The sequence below is a fragment of the Macrobrachium rosenbergii genome, chromosome 9 (assembly GCF_040412425.1).
Source record: "Macrobrachium rosenbergii isolate ZJJX-2024 chromosome 9, ASM4041242v1, whole genome shotgun sequence".
NCBI lineage: Eukaryota > Metazoa > Arthropoda > Malacostraca > Decapoda > Palaemonidae > Macrobrachium > Macrobrachium rosenbergii.
Genome location: NC_089749.1, coordinates 36,921,497 through 36,939,856, shown reverse-complemented (window position 1 = coordinate 36,939,856; position 18,360 = coordinate 36,921,497). Strand labels below are relative to the sequence as shown.

Genomic DNA, 18,360 nt, shown 5'->3' with positions numbered 1-18,360 from the left:
CTTTCATTCCTTTTACTGTACATGCGTTCATATTCTCTTTCTTTTATCTTACTTTCAAACAATTTTTATAGCACAACTGCGACGTTTTCCTCCTGTTTCACCTTTCAAACATTTTTACCGTCAATTACCGTTGCAGCGCCGAATGACCTCTTAGGTCCCAGCACTAGAACTTTTGGCCTAAATTTTATAACCTATTCTATTCTATTTTAAATTATCTGCTTTATTTATCAGGTGAAAATTAATTTCACACATATGTAATCACCATACACACAGATGCACTCGTGTGCACACACACACATATATACATATATATATAGATATATTTATAAAATTTCCTGTTCATTTTTCAATAGATATATATATATATATATATAAACCCTCTTATTTTTCACCCTTTTTAGATACGTCACTACAAAGCCTTAAGATTTAATTGAAGTGGTTGTGATGTCTGGTAGCGGGTTTGTTTCGCTACCGGGCATCACAACCACTTCAATTTTTGCATATAAGACTTTGTCAGTAAAGCCTTAAGATCCAAAAAGCGTGATGAAATTGAGAAGTTAAGAGGGCATTGTGGCTATTACAATTATATATATATATATATATATATATATATAGACATCATAACCACTTATATATATATATATATATATATATATTTATATATTTATATAGATACAAGCGCATCCAAAAATATATAGAATATATATATATATATATATAGTATATGTATATATATATATATATATATATATATTATATATATATATATATATATATATATATATATTTATATGTATATATATATGTATATATATAAATATATATATATATATATGTGTATATGTATATATATATATATATATATATATATATATATATATATATATATATATATATATATATATATATATATTTGTATGTATATATATGTGTATAATATAAATATATATATGTCTATATGTGTGTATATATATATATATATATATATATATATATATATATATATATATATATATATATATATATATATAAGACAAAATCCACAAAGGAAAGAGAAACAACAGAGTGCTGCAAGGCCTTTTGATGTTAGTCCTTTACTTAGCAGACTGAAGAAATATAAAAATAAGTTTTACAAAGAAAGCTCGTGTAAATGACAGATGGGGATTACAAAAGGAAAAAATATATACCTGGAATCCAACACAATTAAAGAATTAGCAGACATACCAAAACACGGTTAATATTTAAAAGGTTTTACAAAGGATTAGGCTCAATGGTTCAAAAATAGGAACAGGACAATTAAAAGATTATACAAAGAAGGTGACCACCAACAAATGTTTTAAAAAGCACAACTCAATAATTCACATTTTTGGTAAACAAAAAAATTTTTTTTTGCAAGGTGAAAATTTTTAACAAAGAAATCTATATTAAACATACGAATACAGTGATTTTATCTTTTAGGTCATTTTTTAACATTTTGCTTATACAGGGGTCCAAATAATACATGCCAGGGCTAAGATTAATATTACAACTGGAAGTGAGCTGTATAATAGCAGATTCTAAAATATTTCTTGAAGAGAAATCGTTTGATCTGGTAATCACTGAACTTTCAGTCCAATTTATCCTGTGGGAGTTTTTACTTAAATGAATGAATATAGCATGGGATGTTTGTCCAGTTTTGACAGAGTACTTATGCTGCTTAATCCGTACATCTAAATCCTTGTTGGATTGGCCAATATAAAAAGAGGGACAGTTTATACATGGAATTTTATATATTATGTTGTCAAACTATATAATACTATGTTAACATGAAAAATTATATGCAAATTTAGAATGATTTTATGTTAATCCAAGCTATTGCTAGATTTACAAAAATCTACTAATGATGAAGTTGTAAACAAGAAATCACAAAAATCACAGATCACATAAACTGCAGACTAGGATATGCACTGAGGTGTTCAGTCCCTGGCCTCTCAATGAAATGATGTAGGCTTCAGCTACTAAAAAGTTACTTTAAACTGATAGCATATGAACTGAATCAGGGAACAAAGGATGAATTCTGGAACACATGGTGATTGAATCAAGGCACAATATTGTTAAGTTTGCTACAACAGTTAAATGCTATTCAGTCGAATGCCTAGAATTTTGCCCATTGGGCACCACTCAATCAATATCATACTTTGCAACATGTTATAATTCAACACAATAGTCGAGAAAGTTTTAATTGCAGATTATCAATTACTATAATTATCCTAAAGCCTCATGGTCGATCTTAGCCTGGGAAAACGACTGACACCATCACAGTTTTTAATCCAGTGGTGAGCAAAATAACTGAAATAATCAGCGCCAATCAAAAAATCTCATTTTTACTATGTTACTGTCAAATTTCTGAGTTCCAGAATTCTAACTAATCAAAGTTCCAAATGTTCAGTACATTCATCAATAATAAAGGACATTGTAATAAAGGAAATAATAATGTCATTTCAAATCAGAACCAACAACATAAGCCTTCCACACTACTGATTAATCTATTCTCATTACGGCTTGTTGCAATTTAAACTGATCTCTAAACGTGACTAGATAAGGTTTTGCTGGCAATGTTCATTGAAATTTTTTGATCCTCCCAGCCAGAGGAATCTGACATCCAGGAAGAAAGGTTGCCAAATGGCTACAAATAAATCCTTTGTCCTGTGTCGAAATTTGTATTTAATTTCTTACATTTTTATTATTGTTTACCACAAATAATAGAGGAAACTATTTTCTTGTTTAAAGTAGGTGGCAAATCCACATTTTCTAGGAAAATTCATTAGTCTTTGTTAACAGCAGGCTTTTTCTGATTTGTTACATTGATTGTTTATCAAAGCTTTTATCAATGTAATTTTTTCTTCAGGCTATCTTTTTTGCTGGTTTTTGGTCTAAGTGGTGGCTTTAGAACACAAGGTTCATGACTCTAGGAAACAGTGTTACAAGTTTAGGTCAAGCTTTCTACATTAAGATTTTGATTATTTTTACGTTCTTGAACAAATGAGGATATGGATATGGTCCCCCACAAGTTTTAGAAAGCCCCACACGGCAAACTCATGACTACGATTTCAGTCATGATATAAAAAGGGTGTTTGAAACATTGTTGGTTTTGCAATGAGAAAGAACCTTTAAGATCGTTTAAAGAAATAAAACATTGATAAAATCATTTGATGGAATTGCCCTTTGTTGCAAAATGGTTCAGGAAAAAAGGGCGCTCAGCAGCAGCTGGTGGTTGTTCAGTCTTAGGGTTTGGAATTCAGAAAACAAGAAATGGAGTCATAATCACAAAATGAAACAAATTACATAAAAATGAAAGAAATTAAATACAAATTTGTGTTACTTGACAACACCTGACTTAAAAACAAAGTATGTAAACATAAATTGAAGGACAGATAGTAATGCAGATGATGTCTTGAGTACTATAATTAATTGCAACAATTGTGGAGACAAACATGGGTGAAACAGGTAGGGTCAAGGGCTAGAATCCAAGAACACAGGAGGGCAGTACATTTCAACTCACAGGGGAGTGCTTTTGCTAGGCATTGTTGGGAAAAGGACCATAGGATGGATTTGAAAAACAGAGCTAGCATATATTGTGAAACAATAACATCAGTCATAGGAGGGCAGTGGAAGGGGCACTCATCAGACAGATTAAAGTGATAGAAGGAAACAAAGGATTTACAGTCTCAGAAGATCCCATAAGCCGATCTTTAATATTAAAAGAAGCTAAGATCAACGGATTTCTGACCTGGAGGTTAGGCATTGCCCAACAGTTTGATGGTGACTCACTCACATACCTTTAAAGACAGGTAATTTAATACCACTGACCATCAGATCAGGATATCAGTCTGACAGGAAAGATTAACAACTCTCAAGAGAATGGAAACCAGGACAGCCATCATAAATGACAGCATTGGAGAAGAAGTTCCAGAAGATTGCTGGGCCTTGAACCAGCCTGACCACCTCATCTCTTGAAAAAGGGTCACATGAGTTAGGACCTGATCTTTTAATGAGATCAAAGTAATATGTAAATATTTACCAGTCAAGTTATACACAAGAATCTTGTGGGTTTCTCTTTCAATAATAATAATAATAATTATTATTATTATTATTTTTATTATTATTGAGAATGATAAAACAATCGAGGGGACGATCAAAAAATCCTGATACAGTGAAGAGACGTTTTCCTGGTATGTTAACTTTTCTTCACGGTGGCTGCAAGACTGCATTTGACGTCATAGGTAAACGTCACTATTGTGTTCAAAACCTTTACCTGCGATTTTGATGGCTCAAGATTTACTATAGTGTGATAGGTAATCATTTATATAGACAAGTATCAGAACTATTGAACAGAGCTTTACCAAATAATACAAGTCCAAAAATTAAGTAGGGTTATGAAATATACATTTGCCAACTTTCACTTTATCTGATGCTTTGATAAAAAAGTGTAGTCGAAAAACCGTGTTTCATTGGCTCTGAATCCCTTTGTAGTTTATAGAGTGGCTAGAAAATGAGTGGCGAGCGACGACGCTTGGCTTCTAAGGTGGTAAGGCCACACCGGACGCGGCAAGCGTTGAGGAAGAGGCACGACTTCTTTCGGAGAGCAGCGTCTTGAGACAATGGCCACATCAAAAACACCACCCTCCCTCCCACGCATCACTCTCAGCAGTGGAACTATCCTTCACTGACATCACGTCATTATCGCGTTTGGGGGGAAATTGCTTTTAATCGAAAAGTGATGCTAAATGACGATATTTTATAAAAAAAGTGTGGATTTAGATTTTAAACAGAGAAGGGAAGGATCTGAAAAAATTTTATTAAAGCAATGTTTATACGAAGACAAATTTTATGAATATTTACAAATGATTTCAACGATATTTTGATTCTTTGGCATATAAATAATAGAAGTCAGGCTCACAAAACAAACGACGAACTACAGTATAGGCAATCCATCTCTCAAAAGGTTGGCTACTAAACAGTACCTTTTATTTCAGGGGAGCCTTCTCGAATTATTTCACTGGAGTTGGAAGAGTTCCATGGCAAAAAAATTTATAAAGAAAATATAATTGAGGCAAATATGACATAAAGTTCATAAAAATCATTGTCCCTTATTATACTTTACAGAATTAACTAGTTTTGAAATGAAATATCATTGTTAAAACATTTGAAATTTTTCATTTGAAATATCCCTGACTTCATCTTTTAGATTTTGTCTGGTTATCTTTTGAAACCATGGATGGAAAAAAAAACGGATTGTCTTTTCTATATACTGTGAATAGATATATATATAGCAAATGATATACAGACTGGTTATATTATGGATGAATTACATACACTGAATTATATTAGCAACGTAGAAACAATATATAATATCAAGAAAATGGAAGAATATATATACAATATAGTCCCAATATATATATATATATATATATATGATGTAACACTAAAAAAGCACACACACTATTTTAACTTACCATCAAAGCAGTTGATTGCTTATATCTTCCCAATGCTTTTTTTTTAACATAATGTTATTTTTTGAGTGGAACGGGATAAAGCAAACGAAACTCCTCCCAAATTAATTCTTCTGTCGCCATTAGTGCAATCACGACCGACTGAATACGTGAAACTTCGGCTTCATGGAAATGGTGTGGTCTTGGGTGAAGACGTCTGGGAACCGCCGCGGTATTTTTAAAACATGTTACATCGATTTTAATAACTGCAGAGGGTCGAGTCTTCCCGCTGGACAAGTATCCGGTATTGAACATAAGATATGTTACATTTCAAATCGTAGGGGAACCTCTTCCCTGCAATTTCCAACGCTCACTTTATCTGGATGGCTTTGATAAAGGGCGTCCTCTCCAAAAACCGTGTTTCATTGGTTACTAAGGCAAATTTCTTAGAATTTCAGAATTCTAAATGAGTGGCGAGCGTGCAATGTTTCTACATTGTCCCAACAAAAAGGACATTTAATAAAGGAAATTATAATGTCATTTCAAATCAGAACCATCGCATAAGCCTTCCACGTCACTGATTAATCGACACGTAAATCATTACACTTGCTTGCGATTTCCACTGATCTTTAAACTGACTAGATAGTAGGTTTTGTTGGCAACGTCTCTACAGAAGATTTTGCCGACACCCATTATCCTCTTTTTTTTTTTTATTTCCTGATACTGATGAAATGTCTCTTGGTACTGTCATATGGAGAGAACTGTTTCTGTCATGGCTGGGAACCAGCTTTCCTTAACGGCAGCATTTACGTGCATTTTTCAGTACCAAGCACACTATCAATATAAATGACTCGGATGGAGCAAAACAATTTTCGGTTTGGGGAACGTGTTAGGCCTAGACCACTGTGCTATTGCCATATTTACTGAAAATACCGTCGCACACACACACACACACACATATATATATATATATATATATATATATATATATATATATATATATACATGCGCTCGTGTGTTGTTTGTGTGTAGTCTACGTGGTTAACGTTGTTATGGCGAGTGCGGTAACCTAGCCTAGCATGTTTTCCAAACTGACAAGTTTATTTCTGAGGGTATTTTATGTAATTCTGTGTTAAAGTAATGCTTCGCCTTTTTTTCTAAAATATAATTTGTTTGTATGCAAAAGGCCGTTCAGCATAGGCCTGTGTTGTAGATGTTTGTGCTATGCTTAATTATTCCATCTGGTTATCAAACATCAAGAAGAATTATGAAAAAATATGGGCATTTAGTTAACGCACCAGTAAAAAGAGCCACGGATCTATTGAATTGCAGATATAACCCCAAAAAGGCATCCTGAATAATATAACAGTTACCAAATGCTTGCTGTGTTTTGTAAAGCCCCTTACCAAGAAACTAACTACTGTTCTGATGCCATAAGATATACGGTAGGTGGCTTGTCGTTTACCTCCCTTTAACATTTCTCATAAGGTAAATTTTATCAATTCCGCCTTATAATTAGAATCTAGTCTTTATGAAATGTTGATAATTAACCAATAAACTAACATTTAGTGTGATTTGTTCCAATATGCGTAAAATATAAATAAAAACAAATAAAAGTTCTGCACGAAAAACTTTGTATGCGAAACACATTTCATGACGTTGATTTCGGCAACCATGCTATTTAATTTTGGAACATTTTTTCATAATCTCTTGACCCTATAACATTATTAACAGACATAAAATATGTTTTAGAAAAAAAAGTATGTTAACAAAAAGGCTTTCATCCGAATTATCAAGTTCTTACATGAAATAATGCTCTTCGATCACGTCACATTCAACCAATCACCGTCAAGTTACCGCCCCTCTCAAGGGCATTTCCGCCAGATTCAAGAAAAAAAAAAAATAGAATATAATGAATGTATACAGCTGAAATATGCTGGAGGGCACTGCATATCGAATTTCACGGACGAGTTAATATTTGATACTCATTCATATGCAAGTATTCCAGCGGACACAGCCACCAGAATCGACCTACGTGGGAGCTGACAAGGAGTGAAACAAGACGGATGGACTCCGTTTCTTTGAAGGACAACAGCCGTTTTCAGTCCCACCAACGTCGTTATTGCACGCTTGCATGCTCCTTATCAACTCTTGGCTCTTATTGTTCACATTCTCCAGTGATTAGGGTTAAGGTATTGTCAGTCGAAATATGTGGTTTTGCCAAGTAAATATGTTTTGTAGTCCTTTTAATATATATATACTGTATATATATATATATATATATATATATATATATATATATATATATATATATATATACACACACACACACACACATAAGTGTCTGTGAAGTTAAAGGCCCATAAAGATAGAATAACACCAAAGATCATATATTTCGTTTTGCCACTGCTTCCACCCTGAACATTTGCTAATGCGGGAGGTGACTCAGATGATTATATACAATGTGCAAATGAGGAATAACGACTTTCGGCGGGATCAGAGATGGTGATTAAATTTCTTAGCCCCTGATGGTTAGCACCCCTGAATCATTCCTATTCTTAGTTTGATTAAAGATGGCAGATTCCAGAATCTTCTGTATGCATCACTTTTCCTAGGTACCTTTTCATAGTTCCAAATAAAATACGCAGATTGCATCTAATGATTTAATATTTTGAACACTTGCTAGATAACATCTGACTTCTCATTCTTACGCAGATCATGTCCCCATCGGCCTTGATAAAACACGGTCTAGGCACCGCAAAGCCAGGTAACCTCTGCGTAACAAACTACGTTCCACTTTTAAATGTAACTTTTATAAGCAGAGGTTCTGCCACAGTATATTTCGAAAGGAAATTTTGCCTTCCATTATGCCTCGAAGTATGACATGGCAAAGGTGATGTTGATGATATATTCACGTTCTGGGAGAGCTGCCGACGTTTTCTTCAGTAGACTGAATATATTATTTCCAGCTATTAAATTGAAAACCGGATGGGAAAAAGATGTCAAATTGCTCTTCCTAGGCATTCTTAACACGAGACACTTCCTAAGCCACCATGATGTGCCAGGGAGGACCATGGATGAGTGCAATCTATTTCTAACAGCACCAAGGATATGCTCATATGGGTTGCTAGAGAAAGACTGAGACACAAATAGGTCATTATCTGACTCAGCTACTCTATCCAGCATATATAACGGTGGAAGCTACCAACAAAATCATAAAAATATACTACAAAAGCTCCTCAGATATGAAACAAATGGACTTTAGAAGCAAACTAAAACTCACCTCTGTTGAAAACACAAAAAAAGTAGCTGAATACTTCGAATCTCTTTAATTTTCAATATCCCCCAAAAATCGGTGGTTAGTGTGTGCATATTTAAATTTGAAAATGGATGCTGATTCCGGTGTTTAGAAAATGTACAATAACTGTGATAAAATTTATATCATGGAGATTGATAGACCGATTGCATAATGATAAGTGAATAATCAGCAACCAATCCGAGATGGCACCGAGTGTTTGGGGATTCTGGTACACGTGTAGGACATTGGTGACAACGCATGGCGTCCTATAAAAGGCAAGTTCAGGCTAACCACGTCTCCATAAGTCTAGGAACATATTCTGGGGAGACAGCCTTCGAAAAGACTGCTGAAAAGTTTAGGGGAGCCAATAAGATTCGGGACTCTATACGGTCGAAAATTGCCATTTATGTCCCATACATTTTTTTTTTTTTTTTTTTTGGTTTTGTCTTCGGTGTAAAGTATTATTACCCATAAAACGACATATAGTTTTGGCTACTTTGTGTACAAATATACCATCGTCGCAGCCATGGTCCGTTTTAGCACTGGTGTTTGCTTTCGCAGTTGGGCCTTTTTGAAGTAGTTGGCCTTACAAAAGGTTCTGGAATCTTCCATCATTCATCAAACTGGGAATATGAAATATTCAGGGGTACAGACCAATGGGGACTAAGATGTCTTGAACGCTAGATAAAGTGACATATTCATATTGCTACCGAATAACAGTATTAAAGTCTCATGAAAAATTTGAATTCTGGGACATATTTTACGCTAAGTTTAAACAGTGTCTCTAATTCCAAAAAAGTAGTTGTTCCTTACCTGCAAATTTTTTATAATTATTCGGATCAATTGCTTTCTCAACGTATTTACCATCAACCGGGGTTGGGATCGTCAATCTAATTATATGCCTTCTTGTGTTAACTATTTCCATGGGACTTTTTAGGAAGCCTTGTTGGGTTTTATAGTATATATCTATATATAAATAATATTAATTTATATATATATATATATATATATATATATATATATATATATATATATATATATATATATATATATAGCAAATCAAATCCACAGGAAAATGGCAGGCAGAAGTTCAGTACCAAGCGCTTTCACGTTTATTAACGCATCGTCTGGGTAAAAATGAGACACAGATGAAAGAAGGTTACAAAGTTAACAAAAAGAACAAGAATACCAGATGGTCAATTTTCAAAGGGTAATAAACAGAAAGATAATCCAGGATAATCCGGGATCAGTAGTCACAAACTAAAACCACAGACCTAGCTACAAAAGATTAGCCATACGAAATCCACAAACATGTATAAAATTAAATACCAGATGGTCAATTGCCAAGGGGTAATAAACAAAAGGGTAATCCAGGAAAATCCGGGATCACGCGGTCACAAACTAAAACCATATACTTACAGTAACCATAAGAGATACGGAATCTTACCCACTCAAATTGCAGAAACATGTACAAAACTGAATACTAACTTTGTTTATATTTATCAACAACTTTTTTAATTATGAAGGCATCAAGTTTAAACAAACTAAGACTTAAATTTAGAACACTTACATTATTTGACTTGATAAAACAAGATTCAGTGATATTCCTTTTAACTGTGTCGTTGCACGGGACGGAAGATCTTGCTTCACTCCAGTTAATACAGTACAGTGGTTCCCAGCCTTTTTAGCAGTTGACCCCCATCATGCTCCTCCAGCCATAACCGCGACCCCACTGGTTTTATGCAGTGTATACAGTATACTGTATAACTGTCCAATGTATGTGTTGCTTGTTACTATATTACTGACTGTAGGCTGTAAAAGCAAAGAACAAGTAGCCTATAGGTCTATGGTTTTAGTTTTGACTACTTGATCCCGGATTATCCTGGATTATCTTTCTGTTTATTACCCTTTGGCAATTGACCACCTGGTATTCTTGTTCTTTTTGTTAACTTTGTAACCTTCTTTTCATCTGTCTCATTTGTGCCCAGATGATGCGTTAATAAACGTGAAAGCGCTTCGTACTGAACTTCTGCTGCCTGTCATTTTCCTGTGGGATTTGCTCATACACTGAAGTCACGTGCATCTACTGTGATTTTTTTTTATATATATATATATATATATATATATATATATATATATATATATATATATATATATATATATATATATATATATATATATATATACATATATATATATGAATACATTTATATATAATACAAACGTCCTTTAATATCCAATTCGCTCTACCTCGGAAGTAATATATTTTCATATGTGTTACCGAAGGGAATTTTTGTTTAGTTGATAATAAGTTCGTCGTCCCGTGGGCTCGAACCAACGAAGGACAAGAACTAAGGACTACAGTGGACGCCTTAATCCACACGGGCACAAGTGAGGTATAAGTGGAATCGGCTCCCATCTACAAATCCCGTCGAACTCAGGAGTTTGTATTTAGAGACGATATCCACCCACCTCTGCCATGTTGACCGTGTAGTGCGTTTGTCGCACGCAACATATTATGACTTTTTATCACATCGCGGTGATGTGATAAAAATGAAATCATATATATATATATATATATATATATATATATGTGTGTGTGTGTGTGTGTGTGTGTGTGTGTGAATAGTATACATGAATACATTTATATAAAGACGTAAAGAAGTATAGTATATTATAGCGTGCTATTTCCCACTAAGTGAACTCTGAAAATAGAAAGATGAATTTCATACAGATCTCCATAATGTCATATATAAAATTCTATATATGCTGGTGATATGAATTCAATAGTTGGCTGGATCAGTAGATTTAATGGACGAAGAAGACTCATAAAAAAAAGAAAAAATATGTTTCATTATATTACTTATTCTATTAAGAACAATATGGCAATTACAGATGCTCTTTCCCAACAGAAGGACATCCACAAATACACTTAGATATCTGCAAATAGGTCACACAGACAAAAAAAACACAAGAATGTTAAGAACTGTGGGAACGAGACGCCGGTAGTGATCACCATCATATTGCCACAATAAATCTGAAACTCGAAATCACCCAGCAAAAAACTGATAGAATAACTATGTGTAATCTAGTTAAGTTTCTTGAAGATGAACATAGGATTTTACAAGTGCATATCAGAACGGATTTGCAGTTCTAGAAACCATATCAGAGAAAGGGCAGACAATTAATGGGGACTGATTTGTCACCAAGAATGCATATCAGTTTGCCGCAAAAGAGGTTCTGTGATATTGGGGTAAAAAGATGGAAACCTTGGATATTGGATGAGACTTGTATGCAAAAGGTACTGGCAGACAAGTTTCAGGGAAGACATGAAGAGTGCAGAATAAAGTTAAGTAAGAAGTACTCAAGTTTAGATTGCGAAGATGAATGAAGACCAAAAGGAGATAATAGGGAATATTTGGTCGAACAAGCGGTTGATATTGACGAAGCCATATATTCAGGAAATGGTATTGGTGTTAGGGTAGCCAACAGAATTATTGATAAAAAAAATATCCATGAGAGAAAGAAAGAGAGGAAAATACCTGTCAAAGGAGTAGTGGCCGATAACATCAAAAGAAGCGTAAAGACAATGCAGCAGGGTGCAACACTCCTCGTGGAGTTGACTGCATGATATACCAGAAGCGAAAGAAGATTTGAATGTGCTCACCCATGAACTGCCAGTTTTAGTTTTCTGTAAAAGAAAACTATTGTGCCGGCTTCGTCTGTCCGTCCGCACTTTTCTGTCCGCCCTCACATCTTAAAAATTACTGAGGATAGAGGCCTGCAAATTGGTATGTTGATCATCCACCCTCAAACCATCAAACTTAGTAAATCGCAGCCCTCTAGCCTCAGTAGTTTTTATTTTATTTAAGGTTAAAGTTAGCCATAATCGTGCTTCTGGCAACAATATAAGATAGGCCAGCACCGGGCCATGGTTAAAATTTCATGGGCCGCGGCTCATAAAGCATTATACCGAGACCACCGAAAGATAGATTTATTTCCGGTGTCCTTAATTATACAGTAGGCTGTTGTCGCTGTACAGAAAACTCAACTTCGACGCATTTTTTACTTGTTTGAAGTGGAATCAGTAATAAAGAAACTTAAGCGAGGATGATATCAGGTTATGATTGTTATAGATTTTGCCACACAGTCCTCGCAGGTACTTCTAATCACGTTTTCATATTGGCCATTCTTTTATATACAAAGTACTGTCACCTCATATAAGACATCAGGAGAGAAATAGCCAAAATCAAACTAGAAAATCCTATGTAAAAAAATGAAATCCTCAAACCGAGACAAAGAAATAAGCACTGCATCAAACGCAGAGCGAAAAAAAAATCCGACCTAGCACCTCAAACCTGACGAAAAGAAAGTATCACCAACAACAGTACAAACAGATTATTAAAAGTAAGACAGGGAAACAGTAATTTTCAATACAGATAAAAGTTAAAGCTCCTATTAAAAAATATAACTAACAAATAGTCGCTGTTGTTCACTGAACTGCCCACAACACAGCGGTTCATAGCATAGTGATCTTTCAGTGACTGTCCAGCAACAACGGCAGAAATTCGAGTTAAACTTCGGGGACGTCAGTTAATCGCGACTCCTTGAGATCCTCCAGATTCGCAAAGACGAATGGGATTTCAGAGCAAGTGTAAGGACACACACCACCAGCTGCCGTCCTAAAATAGCACAAAAACACTTTAGAGAGACAGTGAAAATACATTTGTACAAGTTCTTTAAAGTACCATCGTTTAACAATTCACTGCAGATCGTTAATACTTAACACAGTCGCTTGGGAAAGCCACTTCCCCTCTCAGTGAACACAGAGAGGTAACTTGGCTGAAAAGCTTCCATCGCAACCGAGACTTTCCAAAGGTCATGAAACGACCAGACTTCCTTATGGATTAAGGAAATAGACTTTGCAGAATAGGGAATGAGGAAACTAAGCCAGATGATTGGGAATTGGAAATCATAGCAAAGGTACCGAAGAAACGTGACCTGACTAAATGTGGTAACTACAGAAGCACTGCGCTTGCGTTGTTTGTAATGAAAATAATTGGAGAAGAATTTGTGCTCAGTCATATTGCGCAACAGCGTATAGAATTTGAAAATCCTTTTTTCATGGCTTTTGTTGATTATGAGAAAGTAATGGTGCGGATTGTTTCCCTTCTCATAGATTTCATCATGAACACACTGGGCGGAGACGGAGGGGAAAGTTTTACAAAGTTTCCTCAGCGGCATACATCTGAGAAAAACATGCGTAATGGAGGACAAAGCCTGCATGAAGGGCAAAATAACATCAGATGGAGGGGAAACGAATCTTTCAAATATTTAGAAACAGGGACATCTAATATGGGTTTTGTAAAGTAAGAATTTACTGAAACACCAAAAAGGGCAAATGGAAAATGTTCTGACTGAAACTGCAAAGGTGTGCGTGGGTCTATTACAGTATGCATTACTATATGGGCATGCATCGTGATATGCCAATGAGACTAATCAACATGATTTGTCGATTAGACCGAAAAACTTTAAGCATTGGGAGTCAGATGGCAGGACAAAGTTAGAAATGATACTTTAAGGGAAATTACGGAAGTTCCATATGTAGTGTAGATGGGTTGATGACGGGGAGACGTAGATGGGCTTGGGCGTGCTCTTCGCACAACCCCTGGGTGAATAGTAAGTGATATATAGTGTCAGCTGGACCTCTATGGGCACCAAAAGGGTTGGATAACCCAGACCTATTGAGTGAAAGCTAAGAGATGGGAAGGTGGAAAGGAATGGAGATCAGACGAAGATAAATCAAAGGGAAGATATGAATGGCAGAATTTCACAGTGGTCCTTTGCTTACGTACCGTTGGAGGAAATTACGGTCATGGTAAATGGTAAACATAGATAGAAAAAATAGATTGATTGAGAAATGGGCACACATATATATGTAGGTACACACACACACACACACACACACATATATATATATATATATATATATATATATATATATATATATATATATATATATATATATATATTAGGTTGAATAGAAAATAATAGGTCTAATTGATCATGATTTGCCGTACACACGCACATACAGGAGTATATGAACATAAATACACAAGCACACACACGGCAAGTTATAATCCGTGAAACCTATTACTGTATAGCCAAGTCCAGTCCAGCGCTCTTTGCAGTTAAGCCCCGCCCACTGCTTACGTCATGACCATCCCTCAAAGCTAATTGGTTGGCAATAGTTTCGAAAAGTCGGTTAATCTGTGGCTCTTTTCATGTTCATTAATATTGCAATGGTTGTTGTACCGAACTAAAATACGTTCTGCAGATTATCAAAAGGAAACGTTATTTTATCCCCTGAAATAAAATTGTAATACGCATCTCAATAAAGGTGGTAAAAAAAAAAAGGAAAATATAAACGAAGTCAGGAGTGTTCCGCGATGCTGCAGTGTTGTGTTTCGTAAATGAGGTTCACCTGAATGCGAAGGTGACACAAGGAATGTCTGCATTCGAATCGGTGCACTTGAATCACTGGACAATGATAATTACCGTCTGATATTGTCAAGCGTGTTCACCATTCTAAACTTAAACACAAAGACTCTCAGAGCTATGCAGACTGATATTTCATATTGATTTTATGAAATTTTACAACTTTTTAACAGTCATAAAATCCATTTCATTGCAATCGTTTACACATTCGGAAGGATGACAAGCAGTGACGGCATCCTAAAAAACCAGAATATGCCTATGTTTAACTTAAAGTTACAGAATAATAGGCTGTACGAGTCGTATTGGATATAATTTGCTGAAAATTTTCCTAAGGACATTATCTTCTTTCGAAATAACAGGATCATAAAAATGGACTTACGTATAGACCTATGATGCCCTATGTCTTTTTGTCGGTTTACGCAGCTTATGGTGTTTGGATTATAGGCCCATCTTATACTCAGTCGTTTTATTGTGGTTATTCTTATTTTTGTTTTTGTTGTTATGGTGCTTGTAGTTTTGCCTTCGGAAACTTTTCATATGGTGACCTAACATTGCAGAATAAACATAGACCTATTCATAAAATACTGCTGTAAAGAATTATCTGCCTACTCTTGTCAATTGAAATTTAGTCATATGTTTTAATTAAAAGTAATGGGGATCTTTATGAATACAGTCTATGCTAAATATTCTCCTAACAACAGAGAGAGAGAATATTTACTGGCTCATGTATCCTTTTGTCCAACAGGGTTATCTACGAGAATGCCCCCTAAAGCAAATGAATCTCATGGGCTACCCGCAGACTGGTTTGGATCATCTCATACATAACTTTTTCAGTTATCATTTATTTTTTCTTATTTCGTTACGTGTCTTATGACGCCTTCCTACCATATCCTTCATTCTCGTAGAAATGCTACAGCAGCCTTATATTCACTATCACAGTAATATATTATTTGTTATCCCTTTTGTAAATATTTCTTCAATATATTTCATTGACAGCAGTTTGATAGTTGTGTGTAAGGCTGAGACAGTCCCATGATTGATGTGTGTGTGCCATCGGCTACGTGTCCATAAGTTTTACTTTTATTCTCTGTGGTATAAGTGGCGTTACGATTACTATGGCCATGTAGCCTATGTGCATGTGCACTTGCTTATACGTGTACATTCCACTTTATATTATACATTGTTTATCGTGGAGTTGAAACTACTATATTAATTAAAAGTTGCTCTATTTCCAACAGATACGGGAAGAAAACTATTTGCGATAATGTGTAGTCCTATGACCTGTCATTGCCTCAATGTATAAGGAATTGACGTGTAGGTCTATGACCTGTCATTGCATCAAAATGTAAGAATGTGATGTGTAGTCCTATGACCTGTCATTGCCTCAAAATATAAGAAATTGACGTGTAGGCCTAATGATATTAACATTTGACATGGCTGCATAAGTATTTGCTTCATTTCAATTAATGTGGTCTATGTGGGATCGCTTATTTAGGCCAACACCAATTTAAAAAAAAAAAAAGCAAGATGCTTGTGTATTTAGGCTCCGCATGATAAAAAAAAAAAAAGATGCGCAGACTAAATGATCCAAGATCTTCCTAATGATATACTGTATAACTTAAAATATCTTTTATCGGATATATTAATTGCACACTTCAAAACTCCGGGAACTCAAATCTGTGGTGTCATCATTCACGCACGACACTCAACATGACCGAATAGAGTCAAATCCGTACTGGTGATCATTTGGACTGTTAACTAGTGTGACGTCATTCGCCCCTCGAGAGCTAGCCAATCACTGGCGTGCAGTGGGCGGGGCTTAGCTGCAAAGAACGGTGGACTCTGCTCATAGTTTCCATTCAACCTAAAAGTTTGCAGTCGTGTTTGAAAATCCTTCGATAAATTATCTGTAACTGAAATTTGATTTTATAGTCTCCCGGAATATTATTCGTCACTTCAGCCAGCGCCATTTTATACTGCTGCGTTATTAACATTTTTAATGTAGTTCTCGCATTTCTTGAATGCTATTTCCCATTCTGCTCAGCTTTTTTACTCTTCAACTTACAAACATTTTCTCTATTTTCTCAATATTCATTCCTTTTACCGCATACTCTTCTACCGTAATTATCCTTTGAACCACACATACTTCTTGATACGTTTCAAAGACAACTGCTTATAACGCTTTCTCCAGAGACTCGTTCTTGATTGCTTTTTGTCTGCTGTTAGATACCACAAAGTGAAGGTAAGTGCTCTTCCTCTTCGTCTTTTCCTTGTACTGAGACTACTTCTGATTCCACACTCTCATCAGAACTCCCTCTGTCTCTTTTCTTGCGCACTCTTCGTTCTTTCGGAGTCATTCTTCAGCTATTTTTATCCTCTTGCTTTGTCAAAACATCATGCGAGTCAGCCATAAACAAATATGTTAGTGAAGAAAGAAAAGAACTAAAAAAAAAAAAAAAGTCTTGATACAGCATTAAGCAAGTATTTGGGTAGACCAGTACTGATCAATCAAATCTTTAGAAAGTCTGAATTTATAGGAAATGACGATACGGACTCCCAACATTTGATGGGAACACAACCTGTAGCCTCCTTTCTCCTGCCCAACTAACTTTACCTATCATGGCTACCCTTGCTAACTTTACCTTGCCGGAGGTTTGACCCAGGACGCCATCAGGTGCGTCCAGCGGCGATGTGTTGAACCTAATATTTGTTTGTTTGATGTCCCAGTTACCTTTGAATAAACGACAGGCTCTGAAACCAGAAAAATGTGTCCATTTGTGCTCACTTCAAACTGTGAAGGATTCATTTCCTGGAAACTTGGGTGTTTCTTATCATTTCCAATATCCTTTAGGTGATGACCACAGCTTTTCTATCCACTACTTTTCTAAGACCTTCTAATGCAGACAGAGATTGCATCCCTTTGTGCCTTCTAAAAGAAAATTATGCTTTTTTCCTTTCAGCAGGAGAAACCCACGTATGTGATGGCATTTCAGGTGACTATGATACTTGGTAAGTTACAGTACAATTTATTATTTTTTGTTTTTTGCTTATCATCCAGTACGGTAAGAATAAATTCAAAAAGTGTCAGCTTAT

General features: G+C 35.2%; 1 protein-coding gene across 2 annotated transcripts in view; it reads left to right on the top strand.

Moving 5' to 3' along the window:
• The window catches only part of LOC136842108 (spermine oxidase-like), a 41,017-nt gene that overhangs the window by 1,169 nt on the left and 21,488 nt on the right, over nt 1–18,360 (top strand). The window contains exon 2 of one of the 2 annotated variants that reach the window (XM_067109486.1): nt 18,231–18,276. In XM_067109486.1, coding sequence (XP_066965587.1) covers nt 18,231–18,276 — 46 coding nt within the window. Of the gene's footprint in view, nt 1–18,227; nt 18,277–18,360 lie in introns of both variants that reach the window. The other variant, XM_067109485.1, reaches the window with a different exon arrangement.